General features: G+C 35.6%; 2 protein-coding genes across 2 annotated transcripts; one reads left to right on the forward strand and one right to left on the reverse strand.

The window, feature by feature from the left end:
- The first annotated feature begins 5,175 nt into the window (after positions 1–5,175).
- Positions 5,176–6,138, forward strand: LOC125136564 (putative olfactory receptor 2B8). The gene has a single exon (XM_047797422.1). The coding sequence runs from the start codon at positions 5,176–5,178 to the stop codon at positions 6,136–6,138; it is 963 nt and encodes a 320-aa protein (XP_047653378.1).
- Positions 6,139–13,694: 7,556 nt separating this feature from the next.
- LOC125135744 (olfactory receptor 2G3-like) lies at positions 13,695–14,636 on the reverse strand. The gene has a single exon (XM_047796135.1). The coding sequence runs from the start codon at positions 14,634–14,636 to the stop codon at positions 13,695–13,697; it is 942 nt and encodes a 313-aa protein (XP_047652091.1).
- Between the last annotated feature and the right edge of the window lie 602 nt (positions 14,637–15,238).

Raw genomic sequence — 15,238 nt, forward strand, 5'->3', positions numbered from 1 at the left:
TGTCATGGCAGAGCGGAAACAAATCTGACTAGGAACCATGACATTGTGAGTTCTACCCCTGGCATCGCTCAGCAGGTTAAGGATCTGGTGTTGCTGTGAGCTATGGTGTAGGTCACAGATGCGGGTCGGATCCTGTGTTGCTGTGGCAGTGGTGTACGCCAGAAGCTGTAGCTCTGATTAGATCCCTAGCCTGGGAACCTCTACATGCTATGGGTATGGCCCTAAAAAAAGCCAAAAAAAAAAAAAGATTCCCAGCACAAGGTAAACACAGCATGTTCATTTTAAGATTCACGAGTTAAATATGTATGTATATATTTTATACATATATATACTTCAGAATTATATATAATTTATTTGCTTTGTAAGCAGTTTATGATGCTATTTTCGTATTTTCCACATAGCCTGAGCTCCTTCCTCTATGAGTTTTGCTTAATTGCAACTGGGAGATTGGTTCCCCAAGGTTTCCGGCATGCCTGATCCTTCAGTCACTACATTCCCTGAGGAGTAAAAGACAAAGAGACCCTAGGTATCCTTGTATTCTTTCAAATGTGGCACAAAAATGAGTAGAGTTAATATTGTGATAAGATTTAGACACAAGGAAGGTTGCATTAGGAGGAACCAGAGAGTGAAACGCCGTACAAGTTGAACAGTAGGGCAAAACTGAGAAGTAAGTGCCACAATAGAACCTCTGAGATACTTCTTTCAGAGGACAAAGAACCTTAGATCCAGAAAAAGGGAAGTTACTTTTACTCATTATGTCTTCCTTGGTTTTAGAAATGTTACTTAGAAGATCATCATTTTGACAGTTAAGAAGTTTGTTTATAGAGATTAAGAGTACAGACAATAGCAGAAGGGAGAGGTGCAATGCTGGTCCATGAATTAATTTTATTAAAAATAAATTTTATTTAGAGTTAAAGAAAAAAGGATAGTGATATTTAAATATTTGAATAGCAAGAGTGAGTAGGATATTGGGTTTAGATTGGGTAATTTTTTCTTTTTTAATTTCCAAAATTGTTTATCATGGGAAGCGCTAACTGACAGATGAGAAAAATTATACTGGGTAACTCTTCTGAAGCATGAATTGATCTCTTCCCCCAAGCTAATGTAGATTTAGAAAGAAATCCTAAAGGTTTGGGAAATGCCCTAAATAATCAAGTGAATGAACCCCTATTTACCAAGAAACCACATTTCTACATATGTGAAATTTGTAATCTGGAAAGGTTTACCAGTGGGTCTTGGCATCTTTTAAATTCACTTCAGCAAAACAGCAATAGAGTACAGAATGTTTGCTGACATGCACCCTGCAAATGTTTCAATGAGTTTATTATTATGCCAGTTAGATAGCATAAATGGTGTGAAGAGATATAGAACTTATTTCCAGGATCAATTTGATTATGTATCTTGCCCCCAATAATGTCTTATTCTATTGAAGATAAAGAAAAAAAGGATATTTTGTACCAAGGAAGTGTAAAGAAAATGTACACTAAGAAATATATATTAAGAAAGCATGAAGAAAAAATATTTTGAATGATTGTTGTGAGACATTTGTTTTGATTAAGTAGGATATAAAAATATTTTCTGAATACATCTTCAGCTTGTATTTACTATATGATAAGCTATTCTTAATAATTATTCTTTCCAAGAAATCTTAAAATTGTAATCCCTCCCTTCCTTTCTTCTCCCCATCCTTCTTTCATTCCTGCCTTCCAAAGGAATAGTGAATAATATCCTTTGGAGAGGTGGAAGTTATAACTTGCTACTGACTAAATTTTGAATTAGGTGAAGTCTGGCTGTTGGTGACTTCATTTTAATTTTTATTGCCTTCATTTCTATTTTTTATTGTCTTAGACTTCCTTCTCAGGTTGAAAAGTTTTCCACACTGTGCAAATAACCACGCATACATAGGAGTTTTCATGTACTGTGGAATGACCTCTTCTTTCCATAAGAATGACTCTCATGTTCATACCAAACAAATCACAATATGAGTGGTGAATGTGGAAGCTGTATAAATTTCATCATGATACTATATTAATCCAAAGGGTTTAAACGTTCATTTTTTTCTTACTGTTTGTCAATTCTGCATATTTGTACCATGGATTTGACTAACCATAAACAAAATTGATGAGTGAAATAAAATATTTTTAGTCATCGTAGAAATATAACTACATAATAAAAAACAACTAGGATTTAAATATATTGTTTTATTCACATTCCATAACAACCCCTGTGCAAAAGTTACTTTAGTCAATTGCCCAGGAACATAAAACTAATATTATGTTGATATATGCAGTCTCCACTTTCAGTAGCTGCCTCTTTGATTTCATCATGAGTCCTTAGAGGGAATATTTAAAGCACAATCACGTATGTTGCGTGACAATGGAAATATTATAACAAGGACCCAAGAGTTCTGATATATATTCTAGTAAGACCATTTCGTATAACCCAATGAAGACCATTTATATAACAGAATAAAGTAGGATTAAACAAAAGGAATGTTCCTCAGAGGAAATGCCTTGTTTCATAACATCTATTATGTATTTGCTCCTTATAAAAAGACTGCCTAATCACTAAACAAAATTTGGAAAAGTGGAACATAATTATGTAATGAAAATTACCAATAATCTCAAATCCAAGGACAATTCTAATTATTGTATTTTGTAGTGTGTTTTCCTATTCTTTTGTATGTGTGTGTTTACATGTATTTTAGCAATATTCAAAAATTATATCATATTTTATATTATGTCTATTCCTATACTAAGATATGAGAATCATGAATAGGCATAGCACATATAAAATTAATTTTATTGTTTTATAACAATCTAATCAATTGATAAATATATTCAACATTTCTCTATTCTGAAACATTAAGGGTTTTTTTTCTAATTTTTCAGTAATGTAACTATAGCAATGATGCCTATGCTAGTATGTAAATATTTATGTGCGTTGATTATATATCTAGACTCTGATCTTAAGAAGAAATTGCTACATAGTGTCATTTTAAAATAACATTCCTTTATTCTTTTCTTTTCTTTTCTTTTCTTTTTTTGTCTTTTTGCTATTTCTTAGGCCACTCCTGCGGCATATGGAGGTTCCCAGGCTAGGGGTCGAATTGGAGCCGTAGCCACCGGCCTACACCAGAGCCACAGAAATGCGGGTTGCGAGCCGTGTCTGCAACCTACACCACAGCTCACGGCAACGCGGGATCGTTAACCCACTGAGCAAGGGCAGGGATCGAACCCGCAACCTCATGGTTCCTAGTCGGATTCGTTAACCACTGCGCCACGATGGGGACTCCCCTTTATTCTTTTAAATTACTGGCAATGTTTAAAATTTTTCAGTATGAAATATTTATGTTTACATACTAATCTTTTAAAATTACATCTTTAGTAATTTTGCTTTATGAACTTAATTTTAATAGGATTTTTTAATAATTGGAACTCAGGATAGTAATTATGTATAAATTATTTAATTCTATTACTTTATTGTGCCAGCTAGTAAACCAGCTCACTGTTCTTTCCAGGCCACAATCCTGTTTTGCTTAATGTGCTTTTCCATCTCTAAGTTCAGACAAGAGTAACTTGAATCCAGGCATGCAGATAATTGGAGATGACAGATTTTGTGTCTTTACTAGCTAATATCTAATGTTATAAATAAAATATGTTATTAAGTGAATGTTTATTCACACACTACAGGCTTATTCATTAATCCTTCTGGCTACATACAATAGTGTTTAAATGCACAGGATTTCATAAAAACGCTTCACTGAGAGAATCATTTCACAAGTGATTATTATTGTTGTTTTGATAGTAATACTTGTATTTATATAATCTGTTGTACATAGTTCAAAGTTTGAATAAAACATTTTCACTTGAATAGTATATTTGCTTTATACATAAGGAAAAAAAGCATACAGACAGTGTGTGTTTGTGTGTACATGATCATATATTTGGTAATTGTGGCATCCAGGACTCAGACCACACAATTTGTCTAATTTTCTTCACAGCTTTTTCCATTTGCTACATAAAATCCATTGTGTAGGCATAGTTTCCAGAAAACGGATTCATGGTAATGAAGCTTTATTACAGGAAAGCCTGTTTTGGGAATTTTTATGCTTAGAAGTAAATGGAGGGAATAGTAAACCCAGCCAAGAAAACCACAAACTACTTTTAGTTCATGTTATTTGATATAAATATATATTACTTGATATAAATGTGTGACATAAGCAAAACAAGTGAAAAAAATGTTTGCTATTAGTCCTACCCATGTTAACTCCTACTAATTATCCTTTGGTTAAATATAATAACACATTAGTTCTGTAAGTGTATTGCTTTTGGTTCTTAGAGTTTTATCAATATTAACTTAATTATAATAAGTAAGAGAAATACAGAAATCAGAAAGGAGGAGTTCCCATCATGGCACAGCGGAAACAAATCTGACTAGGAACCATGAGGTTGCGGGTTCAATCCCTGGCCTCACTCAGTGGATTTAGGAGCTGGTGTTGCCGTGAGCTGTGGTGTAGGTTGCAGGCACGGCTCGGATCTGGCATTGCTGTGGCTGTGGCATAGGCCGGGGGCTACAGCTCCGATTCGACCCCTAGCCTGGGAACCTCCATATGCCGCAGGTGCAGCCCTAAAAAGACAAAAGACCAAACAAAAAAAAAAGAGAGAGAGAGAGAATTTATCTTCCGTAACTGATAGTGCCTTTCAAAAATGGTAATTTTCATCTGCTATTATATAAATGCACTAAAATCAGTAAGAAGATGAACTGAATTGGAAAAAAATGAAATTGGAAAACAGTAAATTCAAGATTTAATTAAATGCCAATGAAATCAATTTTTCTCAAGCTGAACAGATCCAGCGTTTCTTTTTGTAACACATATTTTGTAATGCATCTATACTATTTTATTTTTATAATACCTCTATTTAATAAACTATGAGCTTAGTAAATGAAAGTTGTGGGTGAAAACATGGTTGTTAAAATACAGGTATATAATTGCTAATTCTCAGTTTTCTTGCTGAGGGAATAAAAGGAAAAACATAAATGATTTTATTTGTTTCAGCATCCCCTATCCAGTTCCTTTGTCGCGTATATGTTTATGGGTAAGTATTAAGTTCTAAGCAGAGAATAATCAGGTTTCAGAATTCTGACTGTGGTGTTTCCAACAAGTGGGAAGCAATGAGAAGATTCAATAACACTTTCCATCCCTCCGGCGGCTTTGTTCTGGTGGGCTTCTCTGAATGGCCCAAACTAGAAATGATCCTTTTCGTGGCCATTTCTGTTTTCTACATCATGACCCTCCTTGGGAATTCAGCCATCATTATCTTGTCACGCCTTGATCCCAGACTCCACACCCCCATGTATTTCTTTCTGGCAAATCTCTCTTTTTTGGACCTTTGCTATACTACCTCCACTGTCCCCCAGACGCTGGTCAACATACAGAGCCACTGGAGAAGAATCAGCTACATAGGATGTGTAGCTCAACTGTTCATTTTCCTTGGTTTAGGATCCACTGAATGTGTACTTCTCTCCGTAATGGCCTTTGATCGTTATGTAGCCATCTGCCAACCTCTCCATTACACTGTTATCATGCATTCTCGCCTATGCCAACAACTGGCAGCAGTGGCTTGGGTAACAGGTTTCAGCAACTCCTTGGTGCAAACAGTGTTAACTTTCTTGTTACCTCGCTGTGGTCAGTATCAGGTGGAGAATTTCTTCTGTGAGGTACCTGCCATGCTTCAGTTATCATGTGTCGATACGTGGATCAATGAAGTAGAGATGTATGCTGCTGTGGTGGTCATAAAAGTTATCCCGGTTGGATTAATTCTATTCTCTTACATCAGCATTGTCAGAGCAGTGGTAAGAATCCAGTCTTCTGAGGGTCGCAAGAAGGCCTTCAACACATGCGGGTCTCATCTGCTGGTGGTCATTATGTTCTATGGTTCAGCCATTAGTGGTTATGCATATATGGCACCCAAGAGCAATTCAGCCAAATTGAAGGGCAAGCTTCTTGCACTCTTCTATGGACTCATCACTCCAATGCTTAACCCCCTCATCTATACCTTGAGAAATAAGGATGTGAAGGGAGCAGTAAAGAAGCTACTAGGGAGAGAACAAGAGCAAGAATGGAACATGGCTTAGAGAAGGTAGTCCTTTTATAATTCAAATACCGCATTCCCAGAATGCCTATTGCCAGCTTCCATCATTCCTCCAGCTCCCAAACGACTGTGGCTGATTGTTACTATTATTATCTATGTATTTCATAGAAAGTAAAATATTGATTATTCTCTTCCTGTGGTAATCAAACAGAGCTCTAAAAATAATGAATAGTCATAGATTTCGGTGAAATATTGCATTTTCCTATGCCTTTTCTCATGAAGTTTAAAAAGGAATATCAAAATGTGATTTCTTATAATACACTAAATCTGGTGATTAAGGGAACAATCTTGAGACTTGTTTAAAAGGCAGAAAGCTGACTGCTTAAAATGACTAAATTATGCCACAACATTAGCAGAATGCACCTAGAGATAATCCAGAGGAAAATTTATTTCTTCTTCTCATATTCTTTTTAAAAATACTGTCAGTATAGCTGTTGTGTATCTACTATAATTTTAATCAATATTAGAGTGGGACCTCCTCAGGGGGCCAAGTGGTCATCTACACTGCTCTGGAGAAAAAGCGGTGCACATATGGAAAGTTCTGTGCAATACCTCCATCTGTTTGTTCACTTATCCAATACTTCTAGAAGCTTCTTAGAGCCTATTTTTAAAATTCTACACATCATTCAATGGCAGCTTTTCCTTGTGGCTAGCCTATAGAGAACATGTATGTCTCTCATGTTGCCCAATGATCTAAAAACTTCTTGTTGCCCAATCAGTATATATTTTACTCTTGGTGCTCAGTCATCTTTATCAGCATTATAATAGCTATTCTCAGCAAACCAAATGGAAAAATAAAGTTTTCTCTAAATTGAAAGGCAGGAAATCATATAGCTTCTTTACACAGGTTAGATATCCCTTAGAACAATGTTGTATAAGTTCTATGCCTTTATGTAATGGCTATTGGACGAAAGGCTTCCTCTAGGCAAAAGTGTCTGGGCTTGACGCAATTAATAGTCTCTTGCAGCTTCTATGAAAATGGCTCAAATATCTGAAAGAACGTTTCTACTTGCAGTACATCTCTCATTACATTTTTTTTAAGTTTATTTCTTTTTTCTTTCTTTCTTCTTCTTCTTTTTTTTTTTTTTCTTTCTATGGCTGCACTTGTGGCATATGGAGGTTCCCAGGCTACGGGTCGAATCGGAGCTACAGCTGCTGGCCTACACCACAACCACAGCAACACAGGATCTGAGTGTCTGCGACCTACACCAGAGCTCATGGCAATGCCAGATCCTTAACCCACTGAGCGAGGCCAGCAATCAATCCTGCAACCTCGTGGTTCCTAGTTGGATTAGTTTCCACTGTGCCACAACAGGAACTCCTCTCATTACATTTTAATCACATCTTTTCTTCTTATGCAAATTATGATGTTCACATTGAGAACAGAGGAGAGAAAAATAAATTGATTTTTCTTCTGGGTGGATTTAACACAAAATACATAAAAGCATCCATTCAAAAATTGTAACGCAATAGGTCATTTTATTATGGTGATGTACACTTGCCCTTTGCAGATATGTTTTAGCAGTGACTACATAGTTCATTTCTCCTAAAGAGTGTGGAAATTGAGCTGATTGAGATGTGATAAAATGTCTATCACCTTTTTTTTTCCTCAAAAACTAATCTTTAAGAGCAGTTTTAGGTTTACAGCCACATTAAGAAAAAGGTTCAGAGATATCCCATCTACCTATTCCTCTCCCCCCCCAGCCCAAAGCCTCCCTGTCAACATCCCACAACAGTGGGATGTACATCTCAGGAGGGACATCCCTTTTAACTACTGAACCTATATTGATATATCATTATTTCCCCAAATTCAAGGCTTACATTAGGGTTCATTTTTGGGGTTGTACATTCTATGAGTTTTAATAAATTTCTGATGACGTATGTCCACCATTGTAGTATCATACAGAATATTTTCCCTGTGCTAAAAATCCTCTGTGCTCTGCCTAATTCATCCCTTCTTTCACCCTAACTGCTGGTCTCCATCCTTTTGCCTTTTTCGGATGACATATTGTTGAAATCACTACAGTCTGTAGCCTTTTCAGACTGACCTCTTTCACTTAGTAATATGCATTTAAGATTCTTCCATGGCTTTTCATGGCTTGATAGCTCATTTTTTTTAGTGTGGAATAAGAGTTCATTGTATGGAAGTATCACTGTTCATTTATTTAATCACCTACTGAAGGATATCTTGGTTGCTTCCAAGTTTTGGTAATTGTGAATGAAGCTGGTACATCCGTGTACAGGTTTTTGTGTTAACAAAGGTTTTTAACCCCTTTGGATAATTGATTGCTGGATCGTATGGTAAGAATATGTTTAATTTTATAAAAGAACTGCCAAACTGTCTTCTAAAGTGGGTATACATGTATGCATTTCCATCAGCAATGAAAGGGAATTCCTGTTGCCCCACTTCCTCGTTAGCATTCAGTGTTGTCCCTGTTCTGAATTTTGGCCATGTTAATAGGTGTATAGTGATATCTCATTGTTTTAGTTGGCATAATTTGCATTTTCCTGATAACACATGATATGGAACATCTTTTCATATGCTTACTTGCCATCATATATTTTCTTTGGTGAGATAACTGTTAAAATCTTTGGCCCATGTTTTAATCAGATTGTTTACTTGTTGAGTTTTAATTGTTCTTTGTATATTTTGGATACAGTCCTTTATGAGGTATTTCTTTTGCAAATATTTTCTCCTATTCTATAATCTATCATCTTTTCATTCTATAATCTATCATCTTTTAAGTTATATGTGTAATTGATTTTTCCTCTTCTGTCCTGAACCTCACATATGTTAATACTATAAAAATATAAATTTCCTTGTCTTTTCTAATATGTATAGTTTGTGTGTGTGTACATGTGAGAGGTACAGGATGTTAAATACTTCAGATATTATCCTTGCATGTATGGTCCAGTAGTTTTTGGCTCTGGTGACACATGGTAACTGTAATTCTAAGCAACTTCCATTAAAACCAATTTAATTCCATTTAAACCAATTTCCTTTGGATTCTTCAAAATTGTGCTGGATATCATTAGAATAAGTAGTGATTTCCTCTTGTTGTAGGACTTGTATAGCTAGCCTTTATCATATTAAGAATGTTCCCTTCTAATGCTAGTATGCCAAATGCATTTTTATGTTAGCATGAATGGATGCTGAATTTTACCAAAGGCTTTTTTTGTAACTATTGAAATGATATGTTTTTTCCTCCCTTTATTTTGCTAATACAGTATATTACATTGATTGACTTTTCAACATTAAAACAACTTTGAATTCCTGGAATAAAATCAGTTTGGTTATAGTCTATTTTCCTTTTGATATATTGCTAGAGTCAAAATACTAATACTTTGCTTAGAATTTTTCATTATGTTCCTGAGAGAGACCTATAATTCTCCTCTCTTGAACAAAGTGGGAAGACTTGAGACTCCTGATATCAACATTTATTATTATGAGACAGCAATTAAAACAATGTCTTATGGGTTAGACAGGGATGATAATGAAACACAATAAAGAATCTGAAACAAACCCACATGAATTTAGACAATAGGTTTATAACAAACTTGATCATGAAGAGAGATGGGGAAAGGGCAATCTTTTAATAAAAAATAGTGCTTTGTCAGTTGGATATCCATAAAAAAATTGATGTTTTTCTCTCAAAAATTATTTCACTGTAGATTTTAGAGAACATAAATGTGAATGACAAAACATCAAACCATCTGGAAAATAACACTGACAAATATGTTCATGATTTGATGGGTGGAAAAGTTTTTTAACTAATGCATATATAGTACTAATATAAGGAAGTCATCAATAAATTAGATTTAATTAATATTAGAAACCTTCTAATCACAAGATACTATTAAGAAAGTGAAAAGGTGAAGTTCCCACTGTGGCTCAGTGGGTTAAGAACCTGACATAGTCTTGGCAAGGATGTGGATTCGATCCCTAGCCTCACTCAGTAGGGTAAAGATCTGGCATTGAGCAAGCTGCAAGGTAGGTTGCAGATGTGGTTTAGATCTGGTGTTGCTGTGGCCTGCAGCTGCAGTTCCAATTTGACTCCTAGCCTGGGAACTTCCATTTGCCACAGGTACGGCCATAAAAAGAAAAAGTGAAAAGGTAAACCATAGAGAGGGAGAAGATATTTATAGTACTTACTACTTCAAAATAGACCAAAATATAAAAATACCTAAAAATAGACCAAAATATAAAAATACCTAAAAATCAAGACAAAAAAGACAGATAACCTAATAGAAAAATGTCATAAGTCTTGAATAGGTGCTTCACAAAAAATAATATTTAAATGACAAATCAATATACAAAAATGCTCAACTATCTTAGTCATCATGGAAATGCAAATTAAACTTACAATTTAATACCACCGTAAGTTTCCCGGAACACCTAAACTAAAATAGACTAATACTCCCAAGTGTTGTTAAAAGTGTGAGCAGAATAAATTCTCATACATGGCTGGTGGGAGTCTAAATTGGTTCATCCACTTGGAAACTGTTAGGCAGTGTACACACTAAAGCTTAGCATATGCATACCATATTATGCAGGAATTCCATTCCTAGACACACTCACCAAAATAGCTAAATTAAAACATTCATACAAGCAGTATTAATAATAATAGTAAAATGATACTATTTTAGCCAAATAGTAAAAAAATCAGTAAATTGTATTATATTCATAATATAGACTATTATATAGCAATGAAAACAAAATACTGCTACATGCAGTATCCTGGATGAATCTCAGAAACAAGTTAAATGAAAAGATTATGTTCTGCATTATTCAATTTATGCGAAGTTCAAAAACAAGTAAAACAAACTTTGTTTTTAGAGTATGAGTAGTGATTACCTGTGGGTAGGAAAGTTGAGATAGTGAATGGAATGGGAATGATGGGGCTTCTGGAGAGTGAGTAATGTTCAAGTTTCTCATCTGGGAAGTGATTTCATGTGTTTTTATTTTCTTTTATTTTCATTTTGTGATAATTCATCACACTGACAATCACTTTAGTGTTCACCTCTTCTTCTTCTCCATTTTTTTTGGGGGGGGGGCACAGGTGTGGCATATGGAAATTCCCAGGCTAGGGGTCAAATCAGAGCTGCAGCTCCTGGCCCATGCCACAGCCACAGCAACACCAGATTTGAGCCACATCTGCAACCTGCACCACAACTCATGGCAATGCTGGATCCTTAACCCCCTGAGCACGGCCAGGGTTGGAACCCACAGCCTATGGCTACTAGTTGGGTTAGTTTCTGCCAAGCCACAATGGGAACTCCTAATCTTTTTTTCTTTATGTCAAGAGTGTATAAACTAGAACCTAACGCTAGGAAGAAATACATAGAGCAATTTTTACAATAAAATTACTAAGCAGTCTAACATTAAAAAGAATAAACTTAAGTAATGATAATATATATGTTTTCTATGTATAAGTATATATCACATAAAAAATTTAAATTATTTTAAAATAATGCAGATTGGTTGGGTTTCTTATTTTATCATATAGCCAAAGTCATTAATTAGATTTAGAAAATATTTTTAAATTCTGAGTTATAGTTTGAGCAAAAAAAAAAATCTTAGAAAGTTAATCCATCATTTAAAGTAAAAGGATAAATTATTTTAAAAATCTAAGTTTCTTTTACTTTAGTTTGATATAAACACTTATTTATCTTTGGAAATCAATCATAACTCTATTGCATTTTCAGAGAAATTATATTTTAACTCATTACCTCCCTCTACATGAAGACGAGGTATACTGATTTGTTTACTAAAATATATATATTTATAAAAACTGAAAGTTTTGCAAGCTCTTATGTAGATTAGATAAGTAAGTGTAGTATAAAATCATCTAAAGTAAAAGCAGAAGCATTCATATAGTAAAGACAGAAAGACATATAACTAAATATCATCACATTTGTCCAGAGGCCTAACTGGTAAGAAATCTTATAGCATTTTGACTCCCTTTTGAATCTGGCAGGACATTCTCTTTTCAGAGTTCATGTTCCTTAATAATGACACTGGTTTCCATCAGTTTCCCATTAAAAGATTACCTTGCTTAAAGTTTGGGAAATATTAAATCTTGATTTATACAGCTGTAGGAAACCCTCATTTTTCTGTGTCAGTTTGTTCAGTTTGCAATGGCATAGATTTTTTCTTCTCTGCTTTATTTAGTCTATTTAAAGAGTCCTGAAAGAATACTGATTTCAAATTCTTTAATCATTTAAGGTTTTTGGTAAACTAATCAAAGAAGGCTGAGCATGAGAGGTTAGGGATTCAGTTTCCTTTTATTTTAAGGTAGTATACAATTTTATGAAAGCCAAAAATACATGTAAGAGAAAGTGGATGTTAAGATATACAAATTCCATTTTGGCAGACACTGCCAATTATTAGCCCTATAATGGATATAGATTTAAAAAGTCAGAGTACTGGGGGGAGGAGGAAAAGTGTTCTGACCTTTCAGATGCAGGGACACTCATAGTGGTACAAACCCAAAATGCACAGAGAGGATTCTATAAAAAAATCAGAAAGACACAAAAGACTAAAAACCTCCCAACCCTGTATCTCCTATACCAGGAAATATAATTGCTAGAAATATTGGAATCTTCAAACAAACAAACATGCTCACGCACGGGCATGCACGCACACATGTGCAGACACGCGCACATGCGCAGACATGCACACACATGCACGCACACACACAAACACACACCCCTCAAATGAATTACATTCAAATGCCTCATTTCTCTTCACCTGACAGGGGCTGGATTCCTGAGATCTATCAACTAACAGAAGTCACTTAATCATCTAAATGTAAAAATTAAAATTTAAAATCTACTATTGCTGGTGCAAGTGTGGACACCACTTTTGATTGCTATGGACAATCAAAATATCAATGAAAATCTAACTTGACAAAGAATCAGATTAGAACATAAGAAACAAAAGAAAAAGAAATGAAAGGCTTAATCACCAGACTTACCAAAAAGGCTAAGGGAGGGTGAGTTGCAGGGTCAAGGAATCCAGTGCAGATAAGTTGGACTTTAGGCTACCTGTTTCTCTTGGTCTAAGGGTAGGATCCAGATGGGCAATGTCTCAGCAGATCACTAGAATAAACTGCTGAGGAGTAATTCAAAAACACCTAGCTCATTAGTAGCACACCGGGTTTATTTATACAAAAGATATCAATCAATAGATTAATTTAATTTAATAAGGCAAACCCAAGATTTACATAAAAGAAAGGGCAGAGAGGGAAGAAAATTAGCTACAGAGATTCTGGAAATAGTCATGTTTGAATTTTATTGAGTAAACCAATTGGCTGACAGATAATAAAGATGTCTATAAACACAATTTAGCTTTGAGTACCTCAATAGGGAGATGAAAGAAAGCAATTTCAGCTGCTTTGGGGTTCTCCAGAATGTCTTGTGAGTTTGGTTTTGTAGCATATATTTCAGGCTATCTCTGGATAATGCCTTCTGGTGTCTTTCCTTCAGCACTTCCACCTTAGATAGGCCAGGTCTGTTATTTTACGTCATAAGAATTTCTTACTCTGCTGTGCTCTGATCTTTTCGTACCAGCCTCTTCAAAGCCCCCTTTACATCTTTGTTTCTCAGAGTGTAAATGAGAGGGTTAAGGGTGGGAGTTAGAACAGTATACAAAAGGGTTATGAACTTTCCTTGACTGTGGGCATAAGAGCTGCTGGGCTGGATATAGATAGCTGTGATGGTCCCATAGAAGAGGGAAACCACCAATAGGTGAGACCCACAAGTGCCAAGGGCTTTATGCCAGGCTTGAGCTGACCTGATCCTCATTACTGCTTGGACAATGCATCCATATGAGATCAAGATAAGTGCCAGAGGAAGGAGGAGGAGCACCAAGGAAGCCACAAAGAGCTGGACCTCATTGACATGAATGTCTATACAGGCCAACTTGATCATGGCAGGCACTTCACATATAAAGTGGTAAATCCTGTTGTTCCCACAACGGGGCAGCCGAAGGGTGATAGTGCCCTGGATTAGGGTGTTGCCCATTCCGCTCAACCAAGCCATTCCTGCAAGAGACTGGCAAAGCCGTGAATGCATAACCCTGGGATAATGGAGTGGTCGGCAAACAGCAGCATAACGATCAAATGCCATGATAGCCAGGAGAACACATTCAGTGGAGCCCAGTGACAGGGATACATAGAGTTGAATGGCACAGCCTATAGGACTAATTGTCTTGGATGGACCATGGAGGTTCCACAGCAGCTGGGGAACAATGCTGGTGGTAAAACATAGGTCAACAAAGGAGAGATTGCTAAGAAAATAATACATAGGCGTGTGGAGAATGGGATCCAGACAAGAGACCAGGATGATTGCTGTGTTGCCCACCAGTGTCAGGAGATAGGAGATTAACACAACCATAAAGAGGATCTTCTCAAGCTGAGGCTGGTCAGAGAAGCCCACCAGTATGAAATCATCTGCTAAACTCTCATTACTCTTCGTCATCACCCTGCTTGTGAAAAGGAGAGATAGTACATATGAAAATATGGATATTAGATAGTGAAAAGCAATTAAAATCAGAAGTACAGTTGAGAGAAATTGACCCCGAAGGTGGGCTAGGAGGGTGTGTGCCATTTGGGAGGATAGAATGGAGGAGAGAGAGAGCTGTTATGTCTCTAGGAGAAAAGTAAAAGTATGTGGAACTTACAGAGAATTGTTAAAACACATCGTGACATAAAGTAGACCATGCAAGAGGTGATTAATCATTAATTATTGCTCAGTTCTAACAAATTGTATCATTTCCCCCATAAACCCACCCTCTTCTTGCCATAATGTCATGTAAGATTATAAGTAAAAGAAAGAAAGATGTCCAATCAACAAACATCTTTGTAGCCATTCTATCAGTTGTCAATAGCAAAAAAACAGCAAATAAGGATCAGGTATATTTTTTGAAAAAAAATTATATGATTATTTCAGTATCCTACACTGACACATATACATCTCAATGTTGTGCTAAGGATGCAATGTGAAATAATTTTCATATTAAAACAATATGATGATTAGATTAAATTAATCAAGTAATGAAAAGTATTACTTAATAGATACCA

This window comes from Phacochoerus africanus, chromosome 9 (assembly GCF_016906955.1).
Source record: "Phacochoerus africanus isolate WHEZ1 chromosome 9, ROS_Pafr_v1, whole genome shotgun sequence".
Lineage (NCBI taxonomy): Eukaryota > Metazoa > Chordata > Mammalia > Artiodactyla > Suidae > Phacochoerus > Phacochoerus africanus.